A 25201-nucleotide genomic window follows, 5' to 3' on the forward strand; every position below is an offset into this window, starting at 1 on the left:
TATTCAACGTTGTGACGCATTTCCTGTTAAAGTGTATTCCTTCCTGTGTATCACATCTTTAATGTTGTTGTATGTTGAAATACATAAAACAAATAAAACAGAAACAAAGGAAAGACGACTAATAATCGATTCTTTTACACAGTCAGAAAAAAAACATCTCGAGCTCGAGGTGATGTCCTCAATTGTTACACCTTGAACATTGTTAATAAAATACAAGTAATGAAACATAAATCAGTTTTTTTCAGCTTACAAGGACCAAATGTTGACTTTTTGTAATTTGAATTGTAAACATTCATGTCTCCATAATGAAAAAAAACAGCTGTAGTGAAAAATTTACATTTTATCTGTTATTTTTTATTATATCGTCACCTTCCTAAAATAATGGCCTAGGTCATTTTTTGACAAAAATGTTTTTTTTTGTCATTTTACAAGCTTTTCAAGATGGCGGCTGCATCAAATAGAACGAAAATCTACGTTATTTCCATGATTCAGAGCTCGTCCCCTATTGGTAAGTGATGAGGTTTACTATAATATAGGCTAGGCTATAGATATTGCATAGTTATTAAGTCTTTTTATTTAGTCTTTTTAGTCAGCACAATAGCTAGGTCCATGAAGCTAGCATTTAGCAAAGAGTGGAAAGGCTCCAGAATCTGTGATAGGCTTTCTGTTAACTCTTTTGTCTTTTCAAACAATATTTCATCTACAGTTTTTGTCTCATTTTTTCCACATTACATGATCTAATTAAGAAAGATTTGAACACCATATTGTAATCTAACAGCTAGAAATTATGTGTATAGCTAAAAAGTTCCAGGAACCCTCCAGTCAATGAAACACGTCATGCCCGTTGAGTCATCACTTCTTTGACAATTTGCCACATTAATAGGCATCAGTCAAGAACTGAGGAGATGCACAGGCCTCCTCAGCATTATGTTTAGTTAGTTATGCTTTATTGTTGACAGAGTTGAAGGTTTAAAATTGCTTAAGTCACAAAGGCATGTTCAAAAATCTGCCTAAGTCATTTATTCCTCTTATGTTACATAATTGACAGACATTAGTATGTCAATAGTCATCTATTGTCATAACCTATTTGAGTGAAATTATTAACAAATATCATATTCAATATTTGGTAAATTTTTTTGTGTTTTCTGAAAAACCTGAAAAAATGACATGGGCCATTAGTTTAAGAGGGTGACGATATACTAACATATTTACACTTTCCCTTCTTTAAATCCATTACTGAGCTGCCACACACACACACACACACACACACACACACACACACACACACACACACACACACACACACACACACACACACACACACACACACACACACACACACACACACACACACACACACACACACACACACACACACACACACACACACACACACACACACACACACACACACACACACACACACAGCTGATGGTGACACATACGTTTGTCACCATCAGCCATAAACACACAACAGGAAGAAACCAGTCTTTAGCTTTTTATTAAGTTCCATATACATCAATATTTCTTCAGCTGTGATACAAAAAAAAGGAAAAAGAAATCAAGTCAAAAATCGGACAAATTTTTTACAAACGGGGCAGGAACCTTCAAATACACGGTTTCATCCTTCTCAGTCGATCAGTCAGTCACTACTGCAGAGCAAATCATTTACAATAGCTTATTACCACACGTCCAGTAGGTTATAGAAGTTTAACCAAGCAAACTACTGATGTCCAGATATTTAGTACAACTGTCTTTCATGCCACTTCAGACTAAATGAAGAGTGAAAATGGGAGAGTTTCTCCTCGGTGACACAGAACCCTCGATACATGATGCTCAGTAAAACTCAGCCACTGTTCAGTGAGTGTTTCAGCTTCCTACGTCTTGGACATGATGACCACAAGGATGGCCTGAGAGATTTTTTAACAAGAAAAAAAAAAAAAAATAAGAAAAAGAAGTGAAACAAAAAGATCGAGATCAAAAAAAATAAAAAGTACATGGAAATATGAGAGCTCCTTAAGAGTCTTTTCTCCGAGGTAAACTTTCTTCTGAAATGCCTCAGTTGCTCACGCTCCTTAGTACAGTCCCACTGATGAAGGTCCAAACAAAAAAAAGGTCCCTTAGAGCTGAAATGGGCCGACGGCAGCTCCGGCCCGAACGGTTCTGTGAGAAGCAGCAGTGCTGGCTGCGCCGACACTCAGGAGGAGCACGTCCCAAACGCCGGGGGAGGCCGAGTCCGTCACAGACTTACAGTTCAGAAAAGCCATATTCTTGGTAAGTGCATTTTGTTTTGAGCAATGTGCGACGCTTTCTAAGAGGCCGAAGAAGACTGTAGCTTGTTGTTATGAGACCTACGGGATGTGGAGAGAGGGGAGAGTTGAGAGCCCTTCACATTTTATTTTTTTTTCCTTTAACTGTCACGACAGCTCAAGAACACACGGAGAGAATGTAAAAGGATCGCCGGGAGGATCCCGCAGCCATGTTGGTGTAATTTACAGGGAATGCTTTTATCACGGACAAGAACTGAGGTCATATTATGAAGTCAAACTCTGGTCTTCTAAAACAATACTTTCTAAAACGTTTAGTTTCCATATCATTTAAAACATTCAAAGTCAGATATCTTACAACCATTGTACATGATAAAACGTTGGTACACTCGAGACAACCAGCTTCTTCAAACTCTAACATACAAAATATCATATAAATATCTCTATAATAAAATATGCAGCTTTGTTATATTCGTATATCTGGTAACATCTTCATTCTCAACATGTCCAGTTCAACTTAGATGAGTAACTGAAAATAAATACAAAGTTAAGAACTAAAATGCATTAAAATCTCACTGAAAACAAGCTAGTGACTGTGATTGGAAGAAAGCATGTCCCTCAATTACATGGTTAACACTGTCAACATGGCTGCCAATATTGTCACATTTGAATGAAAGCACATTTGGTGTTTGAGTGTGTGTGTGTGTGTTATTGTGATGGTTGATTTTGTTTCTAAATGGATTTTGTTTTGTGATTTTCTGGAAACAGAGCGTTCCCAGGTCATTATTACAAGAAACCCCAGCATCCAGTCCAGACTCCAGCTAGACTGGCCCACTTAAGAATCTGACAATCTGCAAGAAAGAAGAGAATGGGATGGCATAAATAAAAAAAGCATGCAGCAAAGGTGAACAGACACAAATGCAAGATGATTCACGACACAGATGTAACATGGCACCAAGGTTTGTTAAGACTTTGGACTGAGGCTCCATCCATATACGAGTACGTTCGTTTGATTATGTTGTTTTCAAACTTAACTGATCTCTGTCAAGTGTTTTGTCTCTGCATCAGCTTTAATCTGCTTTAATGTAAACTGGGCATGCGTGAAACGGAAATCGTTTGATTAACAGCTCGTCTCCTACGCAATAAAAAGTTGTATCATAGTAAACAGCTGTTGGCAAAGACAACAGGGTCAATAACACTTGTAATTGATTTGCCGGCGCAAGGGAGGCGCAGAAATGCCAGGGACGAGTCCAGCAGCCCTGTCTTCAAGTAATAAATAAAAAGATAAGACTATTATCATTATAAAAACAGACCAGTGGCATGTAGGACAATTATGAGATTTCAGTTATCAGGTATAGCTCAATGACAGCAGAGGCTGCACGCACAGCGCCGGTCAAAAAGTGACTCTGCTCCTCTCCCGTCACCCACATACACAACCCATCTCCACAACAACCTGCTGAACTCACATCCATGTTTCTGGATAAACAGGGCGTCACTTCTTCTGACCTACGCTGCAGCATTACTGTCTTAACGTTGCCAGCTCTGTTGGTTTTAGTACCGAGCAACTCTTAAAACCATTTGAGTGGTTAAAGCCAACTCTAGTCTATGTGTAAAACTCATTCTACAGCCAAATACCACGACTACGGCCATGCCAGAGCAGGAAGTCAAAGTAAGAAGTGAATGGCAGGCATGAATGCAAAAATAAGGAAAAGGAATAAATGAGACTGTCATGACAACCAGCGTGGAGTCAGAAGTTTAAAGCACAACAACATAAGCATGGAAAAGTTGAGAAGAAACCCGGGGGACCTGGAGAGAGTGCAGGAGGACGAGTGCTCAGCCTCACCTGCTCGCTTTGAATCCTTTAAGCTTCTGTACAAAGAAGGCTTCCAGCACCTCGGCACATTGAAAGAAGGGCGTGTCGTTGGGATTGTAATAGCGGCAGTTGTCGAAGATTTTGGTCACGTCGGCCACGAACTCGGTGAGCTTGTGGTAATGTCGCCTCTGCAAACGGGTTTCCATTGTGGAAAAGTCTACAAGGGGATCGAGGAATGAAGCGTGAGAAGAATATTCACAAAGTATGAAACACAGAGTATGGATCAGCCGGAGGGAAATTTACAACTTTTCTCATAAGATGCTGCTGATTGTTCTTACCCATCGGTTCCTTGATCACACGATAATAATCCGGTGCATCGTGGGGATCCACTGGTTCGAGGAAAGGCCATGCCATTTTGTGAGTCTGTTAAAAAAACACAAACAAGAAAAACAAAATCAGAGTTGCTTTAAAAAATGAAGAACAAATGAAATGGCTTGTTTTTAGATTGAAACAATATCGTCTTTACAAAATCAACCATCACAGGAAGTTACAGACACTGGATTCATACCTGTAACGAGCGTAATATTCTTTTCAACCCCTCGTTGTCCTTGTCGGTGAGAGGCGTGAGGACCGTCATGGCGTCTTCCGTCGACTGACACTGCGGACACACGTACACGTCGATGTGAGTGGCCTCGCTCTGCAGGATGCCCACGCAGCGCCCGTGGTACCAGTTCTGGCAGCGGTCGCAGCCAATGTAAAACCTGCGGGTGGAAATCAGATGCATCCTGGTTAACACACACCAGCGAAAGTGTTTAAAAAAGGCAGTTAAGGCAGTTGTGTGTTGTCGTACTGTGATTCGTCGTATGGCGTCCGGCAGATGCAGTAGAGCTCCTCGTTGCTTCCTCCTTCCTGACCTTGTTTACAGTCGTTACACACGAAGTCCTCCAACTTCTTTGCCTCCTTCTCCGTGATGCCGACACACGCACCGTGAAACCAGTTGGAGCACAGGTCGCACCCGATGTAAAACCTGAGAGGGAAACAGTGAAAGGTTTCAGTGAAAGTGTCACCAGTCAACATTACAGTGGCGTGTTCCAGGGAGCTTACTTTGACTCGTCGTAGGCCGTCTTGCAGACACAGTACAGTTTGTTGTCCTTCTTGTGATCCTTTGAGGTAGAAGAGAGCTTCTTCTTCTTCTTGTGTTTAGATGAGCTGGAATCTCCGTCCTTTTCTCTGTCCCCATCTCTGTCCTTGTCTCGCTCCCGGTCCCGCTCTCTGTTTTTCTCCCTCTCTCGATCGCGGTCTCTGTCTTTGTCTTTGTCTTTATCTTTGTCTTTGTCTTTATCCTTTTCTTTATCTTTATCTTTGTCCTTGTCTCTGTCTTTACACCGGTCTCTGTCCTTGTCTTTGTCCCTGTCCCGTTTCTTGTCCTTGTCGTGGTGCCTGTCCCTTTCTCTGGGTCGGTCTTTGTCTCTCTCCTCTTCCCTCTTGCGTTTATGGGACGAGGGCGGTGAGGTCACTGTGTGGCTGCTGTGAGGGGAATGTGTCGAGTGGGAAGGATGGGAGGAGTGGGAAGAGGCCGCCTTGACTGTTGCTGCAGCAGCTTGGGTGATGGCCGCTCGGGCTTTCTCCTTCTCCTTCTGGAGCCTGGCTAGGTCCCGCCTCAGCTCCTCCTGAGAGGAAGAGAAGACACAGAACATTCACGTGTGGTTTCTCACTTGTTGTCAACTCCTCAGTAAACGTTATGCCTGATAAAGAATGAGTCTTATGTATTTTAACGCAGGTAAACCAGCTGAAAAGGTATTTGACTCCTTTCCCATTGCCAGTAGATGAGTTTCCCTTTTCCCAAGGTGAGTCATGTTCGACATCACCAACGCACTGAGAAGCTCTCTCACCTCTGTCTTGCACGATAGGAAGTAAAAAGTGGTTTTGCACAATAAGTACACAAACGTTCGTGGCTATTTACGTGCCAACACCTAGAAGTTGAATGTGCACATTAACGTTGTGCCAGATAAGTTGCAGCATCAGTGCCTAGACCGACAAAATGAAGACGAAAATCACTGCCAATTGGAGCCAGAGCTGATTAAAACCTGTGTTTACTGCCGAGTCATTGTAACTATTTCCTCTGCAGATAAAACCCAGATGTTAGTGGGTTTTTCCCCCAGTGGAAAAGTGGCTTTACACTCAATACATCCTGCTTTGCTAACCTGTACTTGCAGCTGCAGCTCCTTGTCCAGCAGGGCCCTCTTCTTCAGGATCTCGGCCTTCAGCTGCTCTTTGTGCTTGTACAGCAGCGCCGTCAGCTTGGTGGCGTTCTGCTTGAAGCGCTTCTGCTCCACCACCTCCTCCTTCTTTCTCTTCTTAGCTGCCTGCTTCTCGTCCTTCTCAATCTTGTCGAGGATGAACTTCATCACCTGGTTGCACACGATCATCCTGAGGAACGGAGACAGAAGGATGTCAGGTTGATCACAGGGTCTGTTCAGTTCTAGTAGAGTTGAGGCCAGTGCAGAGAATACACTAACACACAGTGACAGTGAAACAAACCTCTGGTTCTCCTCTCGCTCAGCCGCAGCGAGCGACTTCCTCTGCTTCAGCTGCTCTGCTGCAGCATTCTGCTTCACTACCACCTGACAAGAATAAAAAAAACATTTACGTTGTAATAATTCAGTATCTTGACGTTGTAAGAAATACATTTTTGTGAATTGTTCTTAGTCGCACCTGTTTTTGGATTCCGTCTCCGGGGCTAAGAGTCGGCAGATTCTGCAGATTCGGCTCTTTCTGTTCCCTTTTAGCCTCATGGTGTTTCTTCTTCTTTGGTGGTGGTGGCTGTTGTTGTTGCTGTTGCTGCTGCTGCGGCTGCTGTTGTTGTTGTTGTTGTTGCTGCTGCTGCTGCTGTTGTTGTTGCTGCTGCTGCTGCTGTTGTTGTTGTTGTTGTTGCTGCTGTTGTTGCTGCTGTTGTTGCTGCTGTTGTTGCTGTTGTTGCTGCAGCCTCTGAAGATGCTCCTGGACGCTTGCTGGTGCCTGTATGGTCACCATGTTCTGGATCTGGTGGGCCTGAATCTGCCCCCCCGCCTGCTGGATCTGGATAGGCAGCTGCAGTTTGATCTGCTGTGGAACCGTGCCTCCCTGCTGCTGCGCCTGTGCCTGGATCTGAGCTTGGATCTGAGCTGCAACATGGGGTGGCAGAGCTGAGAGCAGCTGGACTGGCTGCTGCAGGCCGGGGACAGTGATGAGCTGATGCCTGATTGGAGACTGAACCTGAAGTTGGGGCTGCGTTTGAACTTGATTCTGGGTTTGAGGCTGGAACTGGACTTGGAGCTTAGCTTGAACTTGGGGCTGGGCCTGGACTTGCAGCTGCTGCGGTGACTGGATTTGAAACTGGGGCTGTGTTTGCTGCGGGGCCTGAGGCTGGATCTGACCTTGTTGCTGGAATTGGACCTGAACCTGGTGATGGAGTTGGTTTTGGGCCTGAGACTGAACCTGAGGCTGCGACTGTACCTGGGGCTGGGACTGTATCTGGGGCTGAGGTTGAATCTGGGGCTGGGTTTGCGCCTGCGTTTGAAATGAAGCTTGTACCTGGGGGTGGTACTGGGACTGGACCTGGGGAAAGTTCTGGTTTTGGGTCTGAAACTGCACCTGAGGTTGGATTTGAGCGAGGGGCTGTACTTGGGCTTGGGGTGCATGCGGCTGAAACTGAACTCGGACTTGCGGGTGGATTTGGGCTTGTGCTTTGGGCTGGAGATGAGCTTGAGCCTGAATGTGTGGTATTTGCTGGACTTGGCCAAAGGGCTGGACCTGAATCTGTGCATGGATTTGGGCTTGAGGCTGGGGTTGCAGTTGGGTAGTGGTCTGGGGCTGGAGCTGAGGTTGGGGGGCTCTCACTGTAGTAACAGAAGAAACTGGTATTCCCTTCATTTGAACCTGCACAGCTGAGACTGGCATTTGAGAAACCTGCTGCATGGACACAACTGTAGGGTGCTGGACTTGTGCTTGAGACTGGGGAGTAAGAGATGCTTGTGGCAGGGGCGTAAAAGGTGCAGAGGCAGGTACAGGTGCCTGAATGGGAGCTGCCGCCTGCTGAGCCGGCTGAACAGGAGTCTGACCTTGAGATGCGGCTGGAATCCAAACCTGGGGCTGAGCTGCCCTCTGTTCTATCAGAGCTACAAGAGGAGGAAGCAAAGAGATGACAGGTATTAAATTGTGCCATTTTCATAAACATGTGTAAGACCACCAGAATAAAACAGTAGTTGTGGGTCCTTTACCTGGCACTGAAGGTGTTGTGGAGGTGGCTGTGACCGTTGTGACAACAGCACCGGCCATAGCAGCGTGGAGGGGAACTGGAGCTGTGACTTGAATTTGGGTTAGAGCTTTAGCCGGGGACGGGACAGCAATCTGACCGGACACAACAGCTAAAACAGGAGCAGAGACCGGAGCAAGAGCGGGGGTTGGGACTGGGACTGCAGAGGGAAGAGAGGCAGAAACTTGTATTTGGGCAGAGTTGGTAGCGGCTGCAACTTGGGCAGCCTTGACTGAGACGGGGGCGACAGCAGGGGAAGGGGCAGTCATGTGCATCTGGACAGGGGTTGGGGTCAAGCCCGGGGAGGTGTTGAGGGCATGTGCCTGGACCTGGGCCTGAGGTGCAAACTGTCCAGGGACAGGCAGCGTCATGGAAGTTTGGGTTTGTGTGGGGAACAAGCCTGGGGCAAAGGTGGCGACTTGGGTTTGGACCATGGGTGAGACTTGAGGGGCTGAGGTGAAGACTTTCTGAGTCATACCCAGGACAGGGTAAGCGGGGGCTGGCACAGATCTTGCCACTTGTGGTTGTGTGGGGAGAACGCCTGGTGTGGAGGAGAAAACCTGTGTGGAGGCCTGAGCTGCAGCTTGTAGCAGGGCAGGCGCAGATATCTGTGATTGAGCAGGGATGGATTGTGGGAAAGCAGTTGGAACTTGTGTTTGCATCAAGGTCTGGGCTGCAGCTTGTGCCGGAGCAGGCACAGGGACTGAAGCTGGGCTGGGGGCCAAACCTGGCATTTGTGTTGGGGTAGGTAGAGGGGCTGTCATTTGTGTTTGGGCTAAGGCTGAGGGAGTCGTCTGGACATGTGCAGTGGTTCTGGCTTGAGCTGGAGTCGACATTTGGGTTTGAGGGGTCTGAGGTACAGGAGGGGTGGCAGTAGTGGGTGATGAGGATGGGGCCATGGGAGTGAAGAGGAAGCGCTGGACCTGACCATTCGGCATGGCTGCCTGCATTAGCTGCTGACCGGGGCCAGGAATGACTGTTACACCCTGTGGGATGATTTGCAGCTGACCCTGGCTCTGGCCCTGACCCTGGATCACCACCGTCAGACCGGGGTTTCCACCCTGCAGAGATGCAAACAAAAGACATTTTAGATTCAGTCATAATATAATACTCTATATATTTTCACTGAAGGAGGGAAAATGTAGTCCTAACCTGAGCGCTCTGTGTCAGCTGCATGAGCTGCGCCATAGTTAGTTTGACTTGACCCTGCTGTGGTCTGTTGGTCTGGGTGGGAGCTACAGGCGTCTGTCCAGGAGCTGTGGCGGTTGCATGAGGTGATGGTGCAGGAGCCGCTGCTCTCTGAGCGGCTGCTGCCGTCGGCACAGGTGTCGAACCCGGCACCATCTGCTGAGGTTGGCCTGGAGGAGACGGAAGAGGGAGGTGTTTGAATTTTTACCTGCAGGGCGTGAGCCACAAAGGCTGTTGACATTCACTTGGAAATAGAAAAGATCAAATGGGCAAAGCACCTTGTTGAGTCATCGCTGGACCTCGGACCATCGCGGTGCCCACAGAGGTAGACAGGGGGGTTGACGGGCTCATCGCAGCGCAAGGCTGGGTTTGACCTGCAGCTGTACTGGCCTAGAAAACAAAACCAGCGGTAAAAATCATAAGGGATCATGCTTCATTAGTCAAAACAATATAAAAGGACATGGTGAAAAACCCACCTGTTGCTGAGCAGCTGAGCCAGAGGTGGTGGCTCTGAGGTTGATGTTGCCGGTCGTAGGATGTAGTGTGCTGTATGTCCTCAGGTTCGCAGGAGGCCCAGAGGGGAAAATGCCCAGAACCTTCTGTTGGACTACACCTGTCGATAAGAACATTTACATAAGGATGAATGTGTACTGAGCAGATTCAGGTAATAAAGTGAAGGATGTACAGAAGTGGGAGGGGGAGGCATGCTGGGTGTTTGCAGGGGAAGAGCTTTGCAGTGTCTTGTTTGTTTTAAATGAAAAGAAATGTCAAAAGTTCTTTGGACACTCAGCTCATGGCACAACAGTTAAATCGCAACTCAGAGATCGGAGGTGGTTTAAAGACGGCTGCACAAAACTGAAAAAAACAAAAAAACAACAAGCAGACGCTCACTTAATGCGATAAAAAAAAGAAACTGGTGGCATCATCCATGCTGATATTTGCCTCTCACGACACAAACATTTCATCCATTTTGGCAAGCGTGAGCCCAAACCAGCGGAAATGGATGAGACGCGTGCTCCCTACCTCCTTGAGTAGTGGGCATGTTGAGCGTGACAATCTTGCTGTTAGCGGGCAGCGGGAGTTTGGCAGCGAGGACCTGGCCAGCCACAGTCACGGGGCTGCCAGCGATCTGGAAGGTTTGCCCTGAGGTGGTGATGCTGCTAGCCACGGTGGCCACCGAGCCACAGGAGGCTGCAAGACACACCATGCCACCTGCGGTCATGCACACCCACAAGGGCCACGACAAATGCCAGTCTACAGCTGCGGTGTCCACTGGAAGGTTCGATTATTACTTCTGCCAAGGAGAATGTGTTTCTATTGCACTTTGTCTTCTGTTCTTGTCCGTCAGCAGGACGACGCAAAAACTACGCAACTGATTTCCATATTTTGTGGAGGGGTGGAACATGACCCGAGGAAGAACCCATTCAAGTTTGGAGCAGATCTGGTTAAACAGGCAGATCCATGATTTTACTTTGACATGGTGAGATTGGGTGTTAGCCTTGGCAGAGGTACACGCTCTCTGAGTTTCTGATGATACACAGAATCTTGTGTATCCTTTAGAATTAATAATTTGAACAGGACTGAAAGTGGACACCACAAGTCTCAAAGTCACTTTGGCAAACCAATCCTATTTACCGATGTAACAAAGAGTTGTGTCGATGATCGACCTTTTACAAATTGATGTGGCTCGAAGATTTAGAAAGAAGGAAATGTGTGAGAAAGTCTGTCTCTAACAGAACATGATGGATTCCAGGGTTTCACTTGGGTTTAAGATGATTCCCACAGTTTCCCGCCTGCTTACCTGAGCTGCTGTTGTTGGTCTGACCCTGCTTGACCCAGGAAGCAAACGACTGGTGGAAATTCTTGTCTTGCTGGAAGGAAACTGCTGAGCCCAGTTTGGAGGCGAGGACCATCTTGGTTCCAGGTGTGACCTGGCCTGTCCTCAGGCCCGTGGATGCCGGCGTGCTGGCTGAGGGGGTGGTGGCTGTTGTGGTGGAAACAGGTGTACCCGGTCTCTGCTGCTCCAGACGTTTCTAAAACAAAAAGATTTGGGAAAGCATTTAGTTTTTGGCATTTGTAGCTTAGTGACCTCTCAGGAAACTGTAGCAGCATAACACAGTGTTCCCACCTGCTGGGCAGCCAGTCTGGCCTGTTTCAGCTGATTCTCCAGATGGGCCTTGACATCCTCTGCCGTCCTCAGGCTGCTGCCAGTCTTGGAGGGATCTGAACCCTGTGACTTCTCCTTCTCCAACCTGTAACACCGATGGAAAAGGTGAGAATCCGGTGAATCAGGGCTCTACCAGAAGAATTCAGTGTTCCCAAGAAGGATAATATTTGGGGCCCTGTGTTTTTTTTCACCTCTCTGCAAAGGCCCTGATCTCCCACAGCTCCATCTCCTCTTCGGGAACCCACGTCTCCACAGCGATGGGCCCAGTCAGCTTAGCTGGCTGCTGCTTCTTGGGCCTCAAGGCGCTCGAGCGCAGGCCTTTCCTCTGTGGAGTGGGGGTCTCTGCTCATGTGAAGGGAACAAAATGCACGACATCAGCACAACTCCTCGTGGTCGTTCTTTAAATAACTCTCTCACACTGCTTCTAAACAAATGTTATCGTATACCTTTGGGAGTGTCTCTTGTCCCGAGGGGACAGATGATCTTCCTGATGCAGTATTCCGAGCGGATGCCATACGGCCCCACGTCTCTTCGTTTTATAATCTCCGTCGTGGTGATATCCGTCTCCGAGGTTTCTTTGGTGAAAATGAAACATATTAGTGCAACGGCACCACTAACAGCAGTCAAAATACTAGAGGCTTGTGAAGTTGCATGTTTAAACTGAAAAAGAAAGTAATCCATTAATGCTACTTCAAAGCCAGATGCAGAGGAGTTGTATAGAGGAAGTGAAACATCAATACAGGAGAAAAAGAAGAGCAAAGTATTTTCTCACCTTTCCGAGTAACCCCTGCATTGGCAGCCGCTCTAACAGCCATGTCGTCCCACCTCAGACAGGCCCACAGCAGCCTCAGCATCAGGCTGACCCCTGCCAGTGACCTCACAGTCTGGAGACGGTACCTGAACGCAACACAGTCGTATAGAACAGAGCTGTAAGTATTGTTTACAAGTAGACGCTCCCAAAATAACACCCAACAAAAGGTCTGAATGTGTTACAAACCTCCATGTGATCCCAAACGTGGGCCGAGGTGAAGGGTAGGGCCAAATATCCAGGGCTGGCTTGGCGTTGTAGTTGAAGATGGGCACCTCCCTGATGGCCCCTCTCCTCGCCAGCCTCTTCAGGTCATCGTTCGGCAGGACGAAGATACTCTTCTTGCTGCTCTTGGTAACAAACTTGCGGTAGGACGGCAGCGCGGTGCCCGAGCGAGCCTTCTTGCATTTGGAGAACCTCAGGAGGCTGACTCTGTCTTTGGTGGAGTACTCTTTACTGATCGTCATGGAGCTGGCTGCTGCTGAACCCGTCGTGCCCGTCTTGGTGTCAGCGACTGGATGTTTGCTCCTCTGTGAGACGACTGCTACAGGTGCAGAGGTGCTGGACTGGGTGGTGGTGGTGACGGAGGAGACTGTGCCACTCGCTGCTTGAGGCGTCCCATCAGGCTTAGTGACGCTGCTGGTGGTTGGGACACTTTGAGACTCTGCAGTTGTGGTTTTCAAACCTTCGCTACCACTGCAGTTGTCAGAGCTAATGCTTTTCACACAGGAGGTGCTTGAGGATAAAAGCTTGGCTGGTGTGGTTTCCTCACTGTCCACCGCCACATCCTCTTTCCTACTCAGAGCGTCTCCTTTCTCCGCCACGTGGTTCTCCAATTTGGGGACTTTCAGGGGAGGTGGATGACACGAGTCGGACACATCGTTCTGTGAGAGGCCTCCATTCATCAGAGACTTCACGGGCTTGATATCATCTTGGACTCTGGCTGAGGCTGCAGTAGCGGCAGGGACCATAGCTTGTCCATTCACCTGCACCGGACTGCTCTTGTTCTGCTCGACCTCCATGCTCTCTGCGACGCCCTGTCCGCTGCTTTTCTCCATCTCCTCGAACCCACGTTTTTTAGGATTCTCTCCCGCTAGCGTCACCTCTGGCTTCTGTGTCTTCTCTTTATTTTCTATTGCCTCTGATATACAATTGTTACTGTTTGCTAAGGGCCCTCCATTCACCTCTTTATGGGTTAAGGCCTCCCCACTGTCGCTCTGCACAGCGCTCACCTCTGTCTCTTTGCTGTGGTTGGTTGCCGTCGGTTCTGATTTGACGTCCACGCTGTCCGTTTTCGCCTCCTGCTCAAAGTCGAGCTTTTTAACCACGTTGTCCTTCACGTGTAAGTTCTCCTCCTTCTCCTCTGCTTTCACACACGGGGTCACAGCAGGCTGCTGTTTGTCCAACGTGGATCCTTCGGTCTTCAGCCCTAAATTAGTCTTAGTGGCTGGTACTTTGGACAGCAGGGCCGCCTGCCTCACCCGCTCCAGCCTCTGTTTCTCCTCCAGGGTGAACTGTTTGACCCGGCGCTCCAGAAGCCCGTCCAGTTTGGACGGCTTTACCTTCTTCTTGTACGCCGTCCGCAGCTGGAAGCCCTCGCTGACGTTCACAACATCGTAGTACGGCTTCGATGCAGCCCTCTCCTCCTCCTTGGGTGGTTCTACACTCTTGACTGCTTCTTCCTTCACAGGCTCCACAGTCGACGAGGACGGGCCTTTGTCTTCAGCTTTATCTGCAACACAAAGAGTCACACAAATCAGCGGATGATGGAAACATATAAACAGCATCAAGGAAGATTCATTTCCTCCATTTACCTTTCTCTTCACTTGAAGCAGCAGTTTCTGGGCAGGGCTCAACCTCCATTTTTTCATCTTCTAACTTCTCCTCCACTTCTTTCCCCTCCTCCTTCTTCTCAGAGGGGGTTTCTTCCTCTTTTGAGCTCTGAGGTTTGCAGTCCTCCTCTGATGAGGTGATCTGAGCTGATGCAATGAGAGACGTTTGCTCCTTGTCCTCATCCGCTGCATCCTGCTTCTCAGTTTCCATCAACTTCTTCTGGTTGTTTGTGCAAGATGCTGCCTTTTCCTTCCTTCCCTTCTCTTTGAGTTTAGCTGCTATGATGACAGGAAGAAAACATTAGTATATGAATAATACTGCCTCTAGTAGAAGAATACATGGAGGAAAATAAAAGCAGTACAAGTGTTCAGCTCTTACCCTCCAGGTCTTTGCGGTAGTTTACATTTGTGTTCCCTGGTAACTTGGGAACAAAACGTGGCACATGGGTCTTACTGACCCAGCTCCAGCCACCATAACCAGTCACCCTGTACTCCTCCCCCTTCTGCTTCCACACCTACACGGAGAAGACATTCAAACACACAACTATAATGCAGTAACAGTTGTCTGAGGCTATGTCCATTCTAATTCATTTCCATTTTGCAACAAAACAAACAGACAAATCAGAAATGATCTCTGTCCATAATAAACACTCCTGGAAAAGTAAAACCACAACAATTCATATCTATACATTTTATAGCATGACTGGTGGGGGGGGGGGTGATAAAGGTTGGTAACCACTGGTCTACATTAGAATGTCTGATATCCACAGAAGGAGCTGTGCTATGTTACCTGGTGTTTGATGGGGATGGTGTACTTCACCCAGGTGGCCTGCTGCAGCGTCTCCTCATCCTCCAGTTTCTTCTCTCGCTTCTTCCCCTTCTCTTTGTCTTCCCGCTCCATGGAGGTCATGCGATGTAGCCTTAAGGGAGAAAACACAGAATATGTACATGAGCAGTGCTGAAATGAGAGAGAGAGGATCCCAACTGCTGCAGAAATCACTGGTGCATTTAGACTTCGAGGAGACACAGCAGATGTTAATGTTCACGCAGGTTTCGGCTTCATTCACCTCGTGTGTCCGAGAGAATCTTTCCATACAGGCAGCATGACCACTGGTTTGATGGCACACTCCAGTATGGCCAAGGCCAGAGCAAATTCCCTGGCCTTGCTGCACATCTGCACTGCTTTGTTCCAGTTGTTCCTTGAGAAACCAGAGACAGACTCCATAAGACAGCAGGTAAAACCAAAAAACACAACTCTGAAGCTCAATCATATTCCAAACATCTTGCAAAAACCCCAAAAAGATTTTAGAATATCTGCTTACTGCCTTTCTTGATGAAAAGTAGTAGCACCTCGAAATCTCACTGATTAATCTACTTGTATCTTAAGAGTAAAACTACATCTTGTTGTGTAGTTGCTCGTCAAACAACATGAACCTGGCGTGAGTTGTACCTGTGCGCTGCCCAGTTAGGATGCATGAAGGGTCCGGGCACGTTGGTCTCCAGCTGGATGATGGTGAGACGCAGGGTGGAGACAGTCAGGCTCCGAGAACCGTAGATGGAGCCGTTCCACTTGAACTCGGCCGCGGTGGTCAGGCTGAACTTGTGCGACAGGTGGCGTCTCTTGTCGTGGTCCTCGCGGTGCTGATGTTTGTTGAGGGCCAGGACGTTGGTGCTGTACTGGTTGTGGTAGACCCTGTATTTACCCTCCTGACCCAGCTTGAACAAGCTGTTCAGATTCACCGTCAGGTCCCTTTTCAAGAAGCTGAGTCGCAAAGAGCCAACGTCGGAGCGAACTGGGGATGACTGAAACACGACAGGGAGAATATACAGTGGCTTTAATAACTCATTTTTATGTCTTTTTTTATTTTAAAAAGGTTTTGGCAACAAACAGATGATCACCTCTTTGCTGGCTCTGGGCGTCTGGTTATTCACTTCCTGGGCTGCTCCTCTCACTCCTTCACTTTTGACCCTTTCGTGATAATCCTCTGTCAATCAGAAGCCAGTGACAACATTAGTTTAACAACACTGACTCACTGATTATTTACTTTCTGAGTACTGAGGAGTGTCTCTCGTGTTTACCTGCCCCATCCTGACTGGTGAAAGACGACTGCGAGGAGCGATCAGCCAGGTCAGGCAGGTTGCTGCCGCTACTCGTGTCCGGCTGAGACGACTGCTGCTGAGGCTGATCTTGGGTTTGTGTCAGCGAGTTGTCACTGTTTAACTCCACTTTCAAGTTCTCATCTAAGAAAAATACAGTAAGATGCAGTTTTAAATACACAAACTAAATTACATTTCACAGACATTGGCAACTCAATATATCTTATTCAGAGCATCACCAGGTCTTAAATCTTGGTTTATCTAAGTCTATAAAACCAAAACCCAACTTAGACAAGCTGACTGTGCACTTGCTGCAAATCAAGACTCTGCCTTTGTGTTTCAACGGTCGAGTCCTGCATATACAGTACATGCAGCTCTTTGTTGACGAGGTAGCAGGTGGTGCTTCCAGGCAGAGAGCCCTTTGTCCGACCAGCAGGAACCCACCCAAAGGGCTATAAATTGGAATGAGAATAAGGGGCTGCTTGTGACAGACGTGGTGTGGGGGCCGCTGCCAAGGACGCCGACCAACCGCGGTGCCAAAAGTGTGCTTTTCAAGACCATGCAACAGCCTAAAGTCTCAGATATTACACCATCTAATTGGATGTTTACCAAAGACAATGGAAAGGAAAGTTACAAAGGATCCGGCTGATCCCAGTCAGTGTTGCGTAAGAGCTTAAACATTTTGGATCATCCACAAAAAAGGAGGCGTTAGCAGCCACAGCATAAAGGTTTTTGTCTGAAATGTTATTTATGTTCCAGTAGAAGTCCTCTTTCACAGTGTGTGTGTCACACATGGAGGCTGTTAAGAGCCTCAGGAATATGCATCAAGGGGCGAAATGGGCAGAGAACACACAACACGGTATTTGAAGTCGTGTTAAAACAGAGCCAGCAGCAGCCAGACAACCCAGAGAGGATGTTTGTCCGATTTTGACGAACCTGTCCTCTCCTGCTTTGCCGCTGTAGGCGGCTCTCCACTCTCCTGGCTCCTGGCGTGACCGGGCTCAGTTTCCTCCTTGGTCTCGGTGGATTCTGTTTTAGGCACAGCCGAGTCCTGGGAGGCTGAGCCGGGGTTAGGATCCGACCTGCAGCTCTCCTCTGCAGAAGGAGGAACCGAGGCTGCTGTGGAAGGACATAAATACACAAAGCTTATAGCACGAGCAGAGTCCCAATTTCATTTATCAGTGGGTCAAGCGAGGGGTTCACTTTTACCTCGGGAACTAGCATCTTCCCTGGACTCGGGGACTTTGTGCTCGCTGTTCTCGAGCTGCGAGGTGAAGTCAGTAGTTTCTTCTGCTGCTTTAACGGAACCCGATTCTGTTTCCTGCTTTCCTTCCTCTGCTCGTCTCTTCGCCTGCAGCCTGACCTTCAAATGCTCCGTGATCACATCTACAAACAGGATGAAACATGTTCATTTGTTTCAGAATAAACGATACAGTCCTGTTAACCCAGCAAAAAGAATGACTGATCCACACAGATCCAAGACCTGGCAGACTTTCTTTGATGAAAAGCAGAGAATCATGTTTCAAAAGTACAATTTGCTGCATCTCCAGCAGCTCAAAGAACAGGAAGGTGCAGGCAGCAGCAGCATCGGGCTTTTAAACAGATGAGAAACACTAGGAATACCCATAAATCAGTTATGATGGACAAATTAAATAAATCACTGCAGTGGCTTTTTACAAACACACAATCATTTCCTCACTGCAGAGAACATTTTAAAAATCCAATAAAAAACGTGCTGCCCTTCATCGTTTGACTTCTGGTGACGTGCACGTAGAAAAGCAGTTACAACACCAGACACATAAGGAAACACGTCGAACACACGAACGGAAGCTGCTAACATGGTCATGAAAAGTCATCCAACTACTCTGGAGGATGTTTGAGGGAGAAAAGTGTTGCTATTAGTCTGATAAGCGCGTGAAACAGGAAGAGACGGCCGCTCCGAGCACTTCTGTGAAACTGTCACGATCTGCAGAGCACTGAGGTCAGAGGGGAAACGCTGCTGATACATACCTCCACTACACAGCTCTGATCACACGTGTCCTCTCACAAGTACCAGAACAAGACAACACTGCTTCAACGTACACATTTCTCTCTTTGGGTGTGAAGATAAACTCGAAAATCCGTTACCGTTGACAGCGGTGAGGTAGGCTTTGTTGTTTCCACGGGCTTTGTTGGTGAGGTCCTCTGTGACGTCCATGTGAGCCTGCACCTCCTCCCTCATCTCCTCCAGCGTGGCATGCAGGTCCACCTCCCAGTACTCCTTATCCAGGCTCTCCATGAGCTCCTCCAGCTGCGCCTTGGTGCTGTAGTACCAGATCTTTTTCGTCTTGTGCTCCCCGTACTCCTCGCTGGGGAAGAACAGGAGATAGATGTCAGAACAAACCACACACACAAGTTAGCTGGTAAAGTTGGTTCCCCGAATATGCAAGATTTAGCCCAACTGTAGCAGCTGCAGATTGTTGAAGAAACATTACTCTCTGTGCTAGATTACTTTTAAGATGCCTCTACACAGTACTGAGAAAGAACTACAGCTGCAGCCCCCCACCACCCCCCCGGCCATCTGGTTCCAGACTCGATTTCAGTTACAGCAGCAAGGTGGTTCCTGCAGGAACTAGCTACAGGTGCTTGTGAAGAAATGAAGATAACTAGAACGGCACTCAGTAGAGCGCATATCCCCCCCCCCAAACCAAGACCCCAAATAGTTGCACTAAATCTCCCACACGTCACACAAATCATTCCCCTGAAAATAACACACTTTCTTCGGCAAAAGAAAAAACACGAATTATTCTCTGGGAAAGTTGTTAAATTGTCAAAAACACAATCTCGCACTTTAAAAGAAATGATTGTGTCAACGACTCTTCACACCTCGACTGAAAGAAATACTGTGTGGTGCTAACTTAATGCACATTTCAGGGGACAATAGGATCTGGAACAGAGTCAGAGGTAACTCTAGTGCAACCGAGCGGCCGCGAGAGTCCAACTTACACAATAATCCTTCTGTTCAAGAACCAGTATTTCCTCTGGTGCCGGTCATACCCGATGGGCTCCTGGCGGATGTAGGGCCTGATCTTCTGTGCCTCTGCTACACAGTCCGTGACACCGGGCACCTTGTGAGCCACGCAGATCTCACACTGCCACTCATCCTCTGGAACCTCCTCCAGCGGCGGCTTCACGCACTCCAGGTGGTAGACCGCCGTGCAGGTCTCGCAGCACAGCAGGTCGCCCAGTCGGTGACACACGCGGCAGTGGTCGTCGTACAGCACGCTGCCGTCGGACATCAGCTCCTCGCGGGCGATGTTGGTGGTGAGAAACTGGTCCACCAAGAACTGTAGCACCTTGATCTTACTCTCCGTAGGGCCGTAGGGATACTCGTCCACCTCCTGGTACGGGAGGACATGCTGGTACTCCCGGTCGCTCTCGCAGTACGCCCGCAACACCTCAGGCCACGTCATGCCGTCAATAAAGTACAGAGTGGAGTTGAAACTGTCCTTGAGGTCAGCAGGGCCGAAGGTAGTGTTGGAGGAGTCCTCCTCGCGCAGGATGGCCTTCAGGAGGGAATTGTGGGTCTCTGCTATTAAAGTGCACTGCTCCTGGCCGACCAGAGCTGCGCAGAAGTCCTCGAAGCGGAAGGGCGAGAGACGCAGCACCGTGCTGAAGTTCCGCAGCACCTCGTAGATGGAGGTGGCGTTGAGCAGCTCCTCGTTCGGCACCAGGAGATCCTCCGAGGTCTCGGGAAGCTCCAGAGGAGGAATCTCCTTCTCCTCCAGGATGGGAGAGCGAGGACGGGGAGCCCGAAGCTTTTTCTTCCCTGCGGGAAACAAAGGGACATTAGCCAAACTGAATTATATTACTTTAATCCATAGACTACAGCAAAGCATTAATATTCTGTTGATGGCTGCATGAAGAGGCAGACTGACTCTTAAATATCATGTATATTGAAGTACTGGGTGAAAATGCTGTCACATCTGTATAACAACAGACATACGACGTATACAAGGGCTTAACTTCCCAATTATCTTCTTCTTGATTAACCAATTACTCGTTTGATTAATTAAAAGCTCCGAAAATTATAAACAATGTGAATCTGTGGCTTCATTCAAACTTGTTTTGTCCACAAACGAAAGATTTTACACTTTACCGTCATTAAAAGAAACCAGAAAATATCCACATGTAAGAAGCGGAAATCAAACAATTGAGTTTCTTTCATTAATAAATCGATTATCAAAATAGTTGGTGATTACTTTAGTTGTCTATTACCGATCAATTAATAGTTGTAGCCCTTTTGTGTATAAATATCTCTATTTATAGCTGTTATAAAAGCAGTGGATGATTGTAGTTGTGATTCATGACACAAATCTAAATGTGAGAAGGATTAATTGTCTCTGAATGGAAACAAACTTTAAAATATTCTTTACATAATGACATTAGATATTATTATTTCCTCGTCCTGCATCAATGCAAACTTTGGCTGTGCAGCTGTTCATCAATGCACGTGTTGGCTGAACTACACTTTATCATCACAACTCTCCACTATCATCACTTCTTCAGGTGATGAAGGGATGAACTGAGGGGGGGGGGGGCTAGCTTACAAATGACAGGCGAGCTAATCAGGCTAAGTCGGTTAGCTAGCTCCTTCCTCTCCCTCTTGATAAACAACTTTAATAAATAATAACAATAAACAAACTGAAGCTTCCATGTCAACCTAACGAGGAGTGTAAACAGTTAGCATGTTAGCAGCCGCCTGTGTGCAGGGCGACAGGATGAGCTGCTACCACCAGCTAGCGTTAGCACGCTAGCAGCTAAGCTAGCCCCGGCTGCACTTCGATATTCGCAGTAACGTGGATCCGCGGCCGTTTGGAAACGTGGACGATTTTAAAAAAACGTGATTTCTGGTGTTTTGTCCGCGGGGCGAGCTGCTGGCGGAGCCCCGGGGACCACAGCGCCTGCCCGGGCTCCTCCGAGCAGGACCGCGGCCTGTGTTCGTGCACTGTGCATTCTCCATTTTGAACAATAACCTTCCAGCTTCCTGCACCGGAGATAAACAACCAGCGCGTCCCGGCCCCCTGCAGCGGGGGTCCGGGCACCGGAGCCGCCGACACCTCGGTGGTATTTACCCGGGGTGCTGGCGTGTGTGCTCTGGCTCCGAAAGCTGCTCTCAGTGCAGTGGCTGGCATCATCCTCCACCTCCTCCTCCTCCACCACCTCCTCCTCCTCGTCCAGCACATCATCTTCCAGGCAGTCGGACTCCTCTTTCAGGGCCTCGTCCTCCTCGGACGGGGGCTCCGCCGCCACCAGCTCCTCTTCCTCCTCCGACCTCAGGCTGACAGCGTCGTCCTCGTCCTCGTCGCTCTCGTGGTCGTCGTACACCACCGCTTTGGAGGCGGCCGCCGTCCGCTTCCCTCCCCGTCCCCCTCTGCCTCCTCTGCCGCCGCCGCCTCTGCCTCGTCCCCTGCCCCGCGCCGACGTGCCGCCGGGTCCCCCTCGCCTCTTTCGGCTCGGCTTGGTGGGCTCCCGCGTGGGGCTCTCCTCGTCCCCGCTGTCCCGCAGCCGGGGCTTCAGGTTCCGCCGCGGTCGCAAGCCCCGGGTCGCGGCCGGGGACGGCTCCTCGTCGGTCGGCAGGGCTTTGGGCGGCCTGCCTCTCTTCCCTCTCATGATCAGCGACTGTCTCTTATTCTACAACCGCAGCTCCCCGCGCGGGTTTAGCCGACGCCGACGCGGGCGAAAGCGGTACCGCCGCGTAGCCGGAGCGGCGGGGATCCGGACGGTGCGGTGGCCCGGTGGTACCCCCGCGTCTCTCCGGGTGTGAAGCCTTAAAACGTTAGCCCGGCGTCCCGCTCTGGTTCGCCCCGAGCCGCCATCTTTCTTCTTCTCTGCCTCTGTGGCTCCACGGGCCCGCACACTGGAGCCGTCACGTGGTGACGCTGCTTCCAGCTCGGGGGCAACAATGAGCCGCGTCTCCTCGACCCGGCCATGTTCTTAATATCTGCATTATTTACATCGCTTATATCACGTGGATAATACGTTTTAATATTCATTTAATATTCTAATACAAGTTGACGCGTTTTACGTGCATGTGCAAGAAAGTTACGTAAAGTTAGCATCATGAATCTAGAATGATTGGTTATATTCATGTCACTTTGTTATAAAACATTACAATGAGGAACTCCCCAAAGTTCTTTTAGTATCTAAAAATTATTACTTACTAAATACAAATTATTTAATATCTGAACATGATGATGTAACATCTCAAATTATGACTTAAAGCAAAGACCAACAGAAATGAATGAGTCAGTATCTTATAATATCGATTTCCAATGCCATGATTATGATTTACTATGACTGTGTTTTTTATTTAATATTTCATTTTGTTATTGTTCTTTTATAATTTCGGTCTTTTATTGAATAAACGTACTGTCTTATAAATATATATATTTTAAATAATTATTTTATCTGTTTTATTCTATTACTTCTCTCTCTTTCTCTCAAACCCATTCAAAATTTCTAGGGAGGAATTTTCTAGTTGTTATTATTATTGTGATTAATAACAACACTACTATTGTTATTGTTGTTGTTACTGTTCTTTCAGAATTTGACTTTGTATTGATTAATTATGTCTTTCTCTTTTATTTCCACTTTAATCCCATCATGTGGATTTAGTTCATCTCTTCATCTTTTCCTTCATCAGCAGAAATGAGCTTCAATAGTTGAATTAACTATCAAACCACATTAAACTCTAACTAGTGAGCTCAGTGTGTATCGTGTGTGTGTAGCATGTGGAATATTAATATTCAAACCAGGAGCAGCTTTAAGAAACAGTGAATAAAATCAAATCTAACAAAAAACACAAACATCTGACACGTCAGTATCAGTGAACACAAATGTTATTTGATGTATTAATAAAAACACAAGGCTGCATCATCAACTCAGAACAGATTCATCTCTCACTGCTGCAGTAAATGTGGAATCAGTTCGTTAAAAACAATTAAACACGTAAAAAACAGATTAAAATGATAAATACCCTGCACTGAGTATAACATGTTTGCTGACCAGGTACAGTTTCCAGTTGTCGTGGCCGAGTGGTTAAGGCGATGGACTAGAAATCCATTGGGGTCTCCCCGCGCAGGTTCGAATCCTGCCGACAACGTCATCTTCTTTTTCTGTCTTTTTCAAAAAACACGTTGTTTTTAATAATAATGATGATAATTTTTTGTTCTTTAAACGAAAACAAACGCGAATTGTTTGCAAATTTTTTAACAAAACATCTGGAAACGTGATTTATAATGCAATGGAAGAGTAGAGAGCGCCACCTACCGGCCAGCGGCGTCACATCACCAGGACTGCTGGGATTAACATTCAAATTCAAATTCAAATTCTAATTCAAAACAACTTTATTCGTCACTGCAGGATGATTCTAACTCACATTTATAAATCAAGATAACAAGTAAACACAAGAAAGAAAACAACAATAAAATCAGAACAATATCCACAGACTGTTAAATATCTGTGCAGTAAAACATTAAATTATAAAGTAAGAGTTTTTAAGTATGTAAAAGTACAGTGAACAGAGTAACAGCTGTAAAAACTGATGTAAGAACGTAGATAAAATACTGAATGATTGAAGTAATACAGATGTAAAGTATGAGCAGTTAAGGTGAATACGAATATATGAACAGGGACCAGGTAGCAGCAGATGAATAAATACTGTAGCATATTAATACATATATATATATATATACTGCAGAGGTGTAATAGATGAATATATAAATAAATAAATGTATATATATATAAAAACAGAAAACAAATGTGACTTCCCTCTGACTGTGGAGCTCAGCCAGCAGGGGGCAGCAGTGAACCAGACATGACAGATCAAAGTCAGAATCATTTCCATTATTTATATTTGGTGTCAACATTTATATTTAATGTCAGATAGTAAATGAATGAACTGGAATAACTGTCCTCACGTCACCTTGTGCTCTTGTTTGAATTGAAATATATTTTACAAAAAAGTTTAAAAACTACATAATTTGATTTCATTGAATGTTTTTAAATCCATTTTGAAAGAGCAGGAAACAGAGTCGCTGGGATGTTGATGTTTTGTTTTGCTCCTTAATTCACGTTTTAACAACGTCAGCCTTATTCTTCTGTTTATTACCTGTTTAACTTGTACTTTGTTTGTGTAAATAATAAAGTTTAAAACTGTTTACGAGACGTTTGGCGGCAGCAGTAACAGACCGGCTGAGGTAGAAAGAGGATATGTGATTAAAAAACAAGTTAAATAACCTCACTTCAGTGTTGTGACAGAAGAAGTTAGGAGATTTTTTGGCCTCGGAGGCAGTTTGGTTTCCTCCTCGTGTGTTTTTCTCACCTTCTTATTGTTGAGGTTTTGTCTCTTTGCAGTTCCTGTCCAAGTTGTTGTTTTGAACTTTAGAACACGGGACAAGAAGAAGGTTTTAACCACTTCCCCCTTCAGCTGGTTCAGGTCCACCAGAGGCCGATCAGACCCGGGCGTGTGACCCCAACGTCTCAGGGTCCAGGTGGGATCTGTCCTCCTGATCCATTTCCTCCTGGAGATGATGTTAAAACGCCTGCAGCCTCTTCCTCTTCCTCTTCCTCCTCATCCTCCTCATCAACAGCATCCTCCCAGGGTCACTGTTGCTATCTCTGTTCACTTGTCTGTTGTCTCTTTGTCTGTTGTCGTTTATCCAGGACACAGACGAGGAGAAAACCTCACACAA

The 25201-nt window shown here is 47.0% G+C and overlaps 1 protein-coding gene and 1 non-coding gene across 12 annotated transcripts; one reads left to right on the forward strand and one right to left on the reverse strand.

The window, feature by feature from the left end:
* Positions 1 to 1485: 1485 nt before the first annotated feature.
* bptf (bromodomain PHD finger transcription factor) lies at positions 1486 to 22401 on the reverse strand. Of its 11 annotated transcripts, XM_034593015.1 has the most exons (35): positions 21581 to 22401; positions 19452 to 20274; positions 18594 to 18814; positions 17676 to 17852; positions 17403 to 17585; positions 16449 to 16610; positions 16269 to 16354; positions 15820 to 16172; positions 15437 to 15568; positions 15160 to 15289; positions 14749 to 14884; positions 14352 to 14648; positions 12727 to 14269; positions 12502 to 12626; positions 12176 to 12304; positions 11921 to 12071; positions 11691 to 11814; positions 11364 to 11595; positions 10586 to 10753; positions 10039 to 10175; positions 9841 to 9952; positions 9527 to 9732; positions 8340 to 9435; positions 7714 to 8237; positions 7492 to 7581; positions 6985 to 7449; positions 6796 to 6906; positions 6622 to 6704; positions 6285 to 6510; positions 5185 to 5750; positions 4931 to 5107; positions 4649 to 4841; positions 4419 to 4503; positions 4111 to 4297; positions 1486 to 2351 (listed from the first exon to the last, which is right to left on the reverse strand). In XM_034593015.1, the coding sequence occupies exons 1-35, from the start codon at positions 22116 to 22118 to the stop codon at positions 2312 to 2314; spliced, it is 10008 nt and encodes a 3335-aa protein (XP_034448906.1). In that variant the 5' UTR covers positions 22119 to 22401; the 3' UTR covers positions 1486 to 2311. The 11 variants fall into 11 exon arrangements, with proteins under 11 accessions (XP_034448906.1, XP_034448904.1, XP_034448903.1 ...); XM_034593013.1 differs by having other exon boundaries at positions 6985 to 7581; XM_034593012.1 differs by having other exon boundaries at positions 7492 to 8237.
* A 1127-nt stretch (positions 22402 to 23528) lies between these two features.
* Positions 23529 to 23610, forward strand: trnas-aga. The gene has a single exon. It is a non-coding gene; the product is annotated as a tRNA-Ser (tRNA).
* The last annotated feature ends 1591 nt before the right edge of the window (positions 23611 to 25201 follow it).

This window comes from Hippoglossus hippoglossus, chromosome 8 (genome assembly GCF_009819705.1).
Source record: "Hippoglossus hippoglossus isolate fHipHip1 chromosome 8, fHipHip1.pri, whole genome shotgun sequence".
Classification (NCBI taxonomy): domain Eukaryota; kingdom Metazoa; phylum Chordata; class Actinopteri; order Pleuronectiformes; family Pleuronectidae; genus Hippoglossus; species Hippoglossus hippoglossus.